Source organism: Bidens hawaiensis, unplaced genomic scaffold, assembly GCF_021521415.1.
Source record: "Bidens hawaiensis isolate Kalapana, Puna unplaced genomic scaffold, B.hawaiensis_p1.1 tig00049252_1, whole genome shotgun sequence".
Taxonomy (NCBI): Eukaryota; Viridiplantae; Streptophyta; class Magnoliopsida; order Asterales; family Asteraceae; genus Bidens; species Bidens hawaiensis.
In genome coordinates, this window is record NW_027498828.1 from 9,891 (window position 1) to 17,184 (window position 7,294).

At 36.6% G+C, this 7,294-nt stretch overlaps 1 protein-coding gene across 1 annotated transcript; it reads left to right on the forward strand.

Annotated features, from left to right (window-relative positions):
- Positions 1 to 5,070: 5,070 nt before the first annotated feature.
- On the forward strand, positions 5,071 to 7,000 carry LOC143597926 (aldo-keto reductase family 4 member C10-like). Its single transcript, XM_077076294.1, has 3 exons — positions 5,071 to 5,800; positions 6,216 to 6,494; positions 6,591 to 7,000. Exons 1-3 carry the CDS (start codon positions 5,231 to 5,233, stop codon positions 6,852 to 6,854), a joined length of 1,113 nt encoding a protein of 370 aa, XP_076932409.1. The 5' UTR covers positions 5,071 to 5,230; the 3' UTR covers positions 6,855 to 7,000.
- Positions 7,001 to 7,294: the final 294 nt, after the last annotated feature.

Consider the following 7,294-nt stretch of genomic DNA (forward strand, 5'->3'; position numbering starts at 1 on the left):
ATATGTATATATATATAACATATTTTAAAATTTTTATTATCATTACTATCTTTATCATTAATAACATCATTATAAGCTTTATTATCTATTCATTTTTATAAAACCGAACTCTTGAATTAAACTCGTCTTGCTTCTTTTTAATATTGGTTTAGTTATTTAAAAGCCCAATAAAATAATATTATTTTATTTTAAATTATCAATTAAGTACGAGTCCCTAATCGTTAACCAATTAACCGGTAACTCGATTAACAACCGAACCTTCTCGTTAAATGTTTCAAATGTAGTTTCAACTAAAGTTCAAGTTCATTAATATATTTTATTTATTTGTTTTCAATTAGCTTTCAAGTCGGATTCGTTCGTTTCGTTCGCAAGCCCTCTACATTTCGATCATTTATTATTTCTCGATTCATCAATCGAGGTGAGTACTTTCATACCCCTTTTTCCATCTTTCGTTTTGGGGTGACATTTCATACTTATCAAACTAAATGCTTTATTTACTAGAATCTTAAACCCACAAACGTGATTGTATACTTTACTTAAATAAATGCTCGATTTGGTGTTCTATGCTTACATGCTTATGTGCTTATGTGTTTACCTGTAAGGCCCCGTTACCGGTAACCCTACTTTCGTGTTGGATTTACTCATAAACACAGTTCTAAATATCAGAGTTAATTAAAACATTTACGCGGAATATAAAACTTTCATAAAACATTACAATATTTAATAACTTGTCTCAAAACATCCTTCGTCTTTCACATTAAAACATTAAAATTAAAACATCGTAAGTCTTCAGATGCCAGACTCTTATTCTTCTGCCATGTGTCCCCGCTCAAGCCAGCTGTCTCATCCTACTCACCTGCGTGCATACTAAAAGTCAGCTACGCTGAGTGAGTTCTAGTTAATCACATAATCATACAATACATTCTTTACACTCCATACTTAACCTCTTAACTTTCTTTCATACACACTTAAGTGCTTTTACTTTCATTTTTACCTTCATACTTTCTTTACATACATAATCATACGTTTTAAAGAGCCTTTCGCCCTATAACCTCACAGATATTATAAGGGTCTGGTCCCTAGTTTTCGAATATTAGAAGGGTTCGATTCCCTAACATCACAGATATTATAAGGGTCTGGTCCCTACCATCACAGATATTATAAGGGTCTGGTCCCTAGTTTCGAATATTAGAAGGGTTCGATTCCCTAACATCACAGATATTATAAGGGTCTGGTCCCTAACATCACAGATATTATAAGGGTCTGGTCCCTAGTTTTCGAATATTAGTAGGGTTCGATTCCCTCTTCGTTCCATACATTATACCCCGAGTATTTTTAGGGCTCGGTACCCTTTTCGTAACCATACAACCATACATCATACCTCGAGTATTATTAGGGCTCGGTACTCTTTTCGTAACCATACAACCATACATCATACCTCGAGTATTATTAGGGCTCGGTACCCCTTTTCGTAACCATATGACCATACATCATTATTTCCTTCTTTTATTATCTCTATCACGTTCATACGCATAAGCATTCATATTATACTTACCTTATACATAGCATTACAACCTGACAGTACGTGCAATATCCGAAGATCGTTCACGTACCATCAAGCAATCATTCTTACATAACACATATATCACATAGGGCATACACTTATCACTTAGGATAAATGTATTAACAACACATCAAGTATGCACACAGCCCCGAAAACATAACAAGGAATGGGGCTAGAAACTCACCTGAACACGGTTACGTTCACCGTTAATCGTAATTCCTTTCTTCAGTTGTGCACGGCTGACTGTATAACAAGTATACGTATCAATTAACTATCACTTCTCATAATGTATTTCTATCTTTATATGACCCACAACGAACGGGGGTCCGGGGGCAGCGCCCCTGGCAGCGGGGTCTAGGGGCGGCAGCCCCTAGCAGGGTCCAAGGGGCAGAGCCCCTGGCTGGGGTCGAGCTGCCAGGTCAGCTTGGAAAAATTTTATTTCCATTAACTGTCTTAACACATTTTTCATTAGATTTTTAGTTTACTTCCTAATCGAACTTGGCTTTAGGCGAAGTTAAACCTTAGGCGAACTTAGCTTTAGGCGAAGTTGTCATCAGGCGAACTTGGCTTTAGGCGAAGTTGTCATCAGACGAACTTGGCCTCAGGCGAAGTTGTCATCAGGCGAACTTAGCTTGCAGGCGAAGTTCATCAGGCGAACTTAGCTTGCAGGCGAAGTTCATCGCTTTGAAGGCGAAGTTGCCCAGATGCAGGCGAAGTTGCCCAGACAGCCGCTGTTCGGTTTCTTTCCAGCATTTTGAGCGATTTTAACACCCTTGCTATGGTTCAATATCACCCACTACGCTTCCCGACCATTTTCGGTCGCTTATACACTAAAAAAAGCTTGGATCTTTAAACTTCAAAGATCAAGAATCATACCTTTTTGGGCTTGTTTGGATCTCGTTTACTTGCTAGTACACTAATCGCTCTCTCTCGGACCTGCCCGACTCTTCCCTTGGCTCGGCCGGCCGGCGGCGGTGTGCGTGTGGTGTGTGTGTGTGTGTGTGTTTTGGGGTGTTAGGGAGTTTGGTGAAAATGAAGATATTTTGGGATTTTGGGGGGTATTTATATCCCTGAAATCCCATTCTCATTTAACCCATCTCAATTAATCCACGTCCAAGACCCGCTCCCTACCCGATATTAATTAATTACGCGAAATCACTAAACATAACTTCCTTTATTCATCATTAAAATTTTTAGGATGTTACATTACCACCTTTGGTTGATTGATTCATAAATCCGTGAACTATCTGGTATTCTCTTATAGCACGATGCCGTTAATGTATTCTTATTAACGACCTCATGAAATCCGAATCTTTTTGGTATTCTCTTATAGACGGTGCTGTTAATGTATTCTTATTAACGACTTCATATAAAAATCCTGAACCACTGGTATTCTCTTATGGCAGGTGTCGCTAATGTGTTAGCGATTTCATACTATCCATATTGTTGCTTTTATTTATTGTTTTGTATACAATTTTTGTGGCTTTTTATTATTATATACATACATGCTCAAACTTAATAATTGCTCACCAACCTTTGTGTTGACAAACTTATTTTATGAAATGTTACAGGTTTGACTTCTGTTGACTCGGGGACTTGACGAAAAACGTTACCAAGACTATTAGGGTATTAGTAAAACGAACAATATGATTGCTACTTGTTTTCAAATTTGTTTATATGAACGAGATGTGTTGTTTATTGATTTATGAAATAAAATGAGTTGATTAAATATTGTCACTTTAAATAGTGTCTTGTGTATTTGGGCAATCGGTTGCACCCCGGCATGTTCCGCCGCCTTTGGTCGGGGTGTGACACTTTCAAATACCTTTCACGCCACCGGTAATAGTGTCTTTGGAAATGGGGTTGACTCTAATTCACTAGCATGGTTAATGTAAATAGTACTATTTGAAAATAACACGTCTCACCCGTGGTTAGTCATACTAATTTAAATTGGAGTTCTAGCGTGTGATATTTGTCCATAGATGTTTTTGACGTTTTTTGCATTAGAACATCGAGATGCATCATCATAGAAACACTGTTAAGTCTTGATCACAAGACTCATTGTAATTGATTGAGGGAATTGTCTACATAAGACAATGTTGGTCGACTTGCCATCCAAGGAACACATATTTTTATGTCATATAAACTTACGAAACTCACCAACAATTTTTGTTAACGTTTTTATACATGCATTTCAATAAGGTATTGAAGCATTAGAATTATACATATACTTTTTTATGAATATTCACGGTGACATTTATAAGCGAATAGTTTTGAATTATAATTTACATCATATGGATTATATTTATATACAAGTAACTCAAATGAAAGTTCCTAAATAGCATTATAGCAACTATCTCCAAACCCAGCCATTTAGACAATACTAAACCCGATCTGTGCTTACGCCAACTACAAACATACAATTAATTTTGCAGCTTTGTTGTTTGAACCCTTTATCACTAAACCCTAACCATTTTACAAAACTAATGATCATAAGCCAACAATGAATGACACCTCACTCTGTTAATTTATCTTAACGATGTTCATCTATCTTTGCAGTCTTTTCATCGTGGGAAAAAAAAACAAAGTACCCTAAGTGTAAGACTGTAAGCATCTTATTATCATCAACAACAAATTCTCCATCTTCATTGAATCTTAATAATACAACCTATACAAAATGTTATTTAAAGTTGACAGATGATCCTATATTAACTTAATGCCTTCAAAATTCTTTAAATTTGCTTAAAATGTAAGACCTAATTTTAATATTTTAGTCATGCCACTGAAGAATATTGTATATATTTTTTTTTTTGTCACATTTTGTATTTTTATTCTCATAGACATTGTGGTAATGCTCATGGACTCATGGTGCAATTAAAAATTTAGTTGACTCAAACCCATGTACCTAATTATTAATATATTAAATCAATACTTTCCTTACATAGCACACAATTAACTAATCAAATACATACGTGCTATACTATACGCCAGTTTGAATGTCATATCACATGATCATATCATATCAACCGTAGTATACATGAGCCCGTCTAATTTGATACCCATACAAACTATACCTCATATTATATGACCCATATATACCATATAATTATCGTATGACCCGGTTAACCTTTTTCGTCCTATTATACTATTCATATGACACGTTACTCACATATAGATATATCCAGATAGTGTTTATTTAACAATGACCCTCCTTAGTATTGTATTCACACGAGGTGGGATACACTAAATTATTCCATAAATCAAATCATATGAAAAACAGACCAGTGTGTTTTTTTTTTCTTTCCAAGCCCATTTCTCTTGACCCATATTTTATACTATAGTTTTCTTATACGTATGACATGCTGCCAAATTCAAGGTGCATTTGGTTGACAATTCCACCTTATTGGAAGGATCTGAATCTAGTGACTGGTGGGCCCCACTTAGTTGGCTTCTGGTGGTACTTCCTATGTCATTTATTTCAACCCACTTTTTTAACTCATTACCGCATTTCATCAAACACTTGGTGTGCACATCTTCTAGTTTCTTGAATCAGTCAAAGTCTTGACCTTTATTCATTACCCTGTTCCTGATTACTTCAAATCTTGTATTTATTCGCATCTACGGTTCATGATCTCCAATACCCACATCAAATTTTGATCCATTACAATGAAAAAAGGTAAGTCTTTGCCATCACAAACCTACTTCCGGTTAAACACCGGTGCCAAGATCCCGGCCATCGGCCTCGGAACATGGCACAGCGGCGGTGGGTTTTGCGTCGAAGCCGTCAAGACCGCCATCGAAGCCGGCTACCGACACATAGACTGTGCACATCTGTACGGAAACGAAGCTGAAGTTGGTGAAGCATTATCTCAAGCTTTTAATGGTTCTTTAAAACGAGAGGATTTGTTTTTGACATCAAAGTTGCATTGTACCATGAACTCGTTGAATAAGATTGAGAATCATGTTAGGGTTTCACTTAAGAACCTTGGGATTGACTATCTGGATCTGTATTTGATGCATAGGCCTGAAAGCTCGATTTTCGGTGATGCCACTGATCCGCCTGCGAATTCGGGTACTGAGTATAGGCAGATTTGGAGTAAGCTGAGTACGACATGGAAATCGATGGAGAGGTTGGTTGAATTGGGCCTTGTTCGGGCGATCGGGTTGAGTAATTTCGATATACAGCAGATTAATGAAGTGCTTAAGTTTGCGAAAATTGTGCCTGCCGTTAATCAGGTCTGTATTTTGTTCTTGTTTACGAACCGAACGAACAGGAACGCATAAACGTATGGATTTTGTTGTTTATATCTTGGTTCATTTGTTTATGCTATATGTGGGATTATGTGGTATGCTTATCACACACAAACACAAATGATTTGAGGAATTTATCGCCTCGACTCTTTTCTTGATCATATGTATCTAGATAAACTAAAGTGCGACACAGGGAATCAAAACAACATAATAAAAGTACTAAAAGAATAACAGTATAACGCAAAATTGTGAGAAAACACTACATAAGTTCGGTTTGTTTATAAGCCTAATTATAATCATTATGTTTGTTTGAGTTTTACATGTTAATGATATCATAGTTTTCTTGTATTGCATCAAACACTACACAAGTTTGCTAAAACATAAACTGACTGTTATGTAGGTGGAGTTGCATCCTTTTTGGAGGCAAGATGAGCTTGTTAAATTTTGTCAATCAAAATCGATCCATGTATCCGCTCACACACCATTAGGTGTACCAGCTTCTACTTCAACTTCTAGTTCTAATCTCACACTATATGAAAACGGATCAAGTGAACAGCAGCAACATGAACCTGAAACCCCGCATTTGTCTTTTAGACGGTCAAGATCCGTACACGCTCCTATGCTTAAGCTATCAACCGTAGCAGATATAGCTGACAGACATAAAAAGACTCCCGAACAGGTAATTATACAACACCCCGTGTCTCCGTTTTATTATAATCGCCTTCAAAACTCAATACCAAACATTACCTTAATATATTGAGGTTTATTTATGTAGGTTATTTTGAGGTGGGGTCTACAAAGAGGGACGAGCGTGCTACCATCGAGTGTGAATCCCGAGAGGATAAAGCAGAACTTTGATATCTTCAACTGGAGTTTGTCAGACGATGAATACAGGCGGTTAAATCAGTTAGAACCGCAAGTATGTTTAAATGGAAACTGGCCTCTGGATGCTGGTATTTCTGAGAATGAGGGTTCTGTTTTGGGAAAGGGTCCGCTTCAAGCTGTTCACGAAGCGGATGCTGATGACGACAACTTTTGATGCTTGTGTAATAAGACGGTATTATCGTGTTGTATTCTTGTGTACGATTAACTACTACTACTACTACGATAGAATATCTTTACCTTTGATAACATAAAGTTGGATTGCTGAATCTGTTTCTAGGAATAAAGAGTTTGTTTCAAGAACTTTGTGATGTAATAGGCCGACAGGGTGATGTGTGAGTGTGACTTATTATCTAATTATTATAAAGGTTATCTGATTGTTTTATTTTCAGCGAGATTCTGATTTAAGTTTTAGATTTTTTATATCAGGTAACTCACATACCTTATAAATTTACTTCTAATTCTACATCTTTGTCTACAATGAGACTAAAAACCTCATCATTTGGGGAGGAACATACGGTACATCAACTCTTGGTATATTTGAGCTTCTCATCTTCGACACACCTTGGTGTTCTACAAATGCCAAGTATCCTGCTA

Bases quoted from the DNA above. Each gene is read 5' to 3' on its own strand.
- LOC143597926 (XM_077076294.1), top strand. From the start codon at position 5,231: ATGAAAAAAGGTAAGTCTTTGCCATCACAAACCTACTTCCGGTTAAAC. The intron at 5,801-6,215 runs GTCTGTATTTTG...ACTGTTATGTAG, and splicing joins TTGTGCCTGCCGTTAATCAG to GTGGAGTTGCATCCTTTTTG. The intron at 6,495-6,590 runs GTAATTATACAA...TTATTTATGTAG, and splicing joins ATAAAAAGACTCCCGAACAG to GTTATTTTGAGGTGGGGTCT.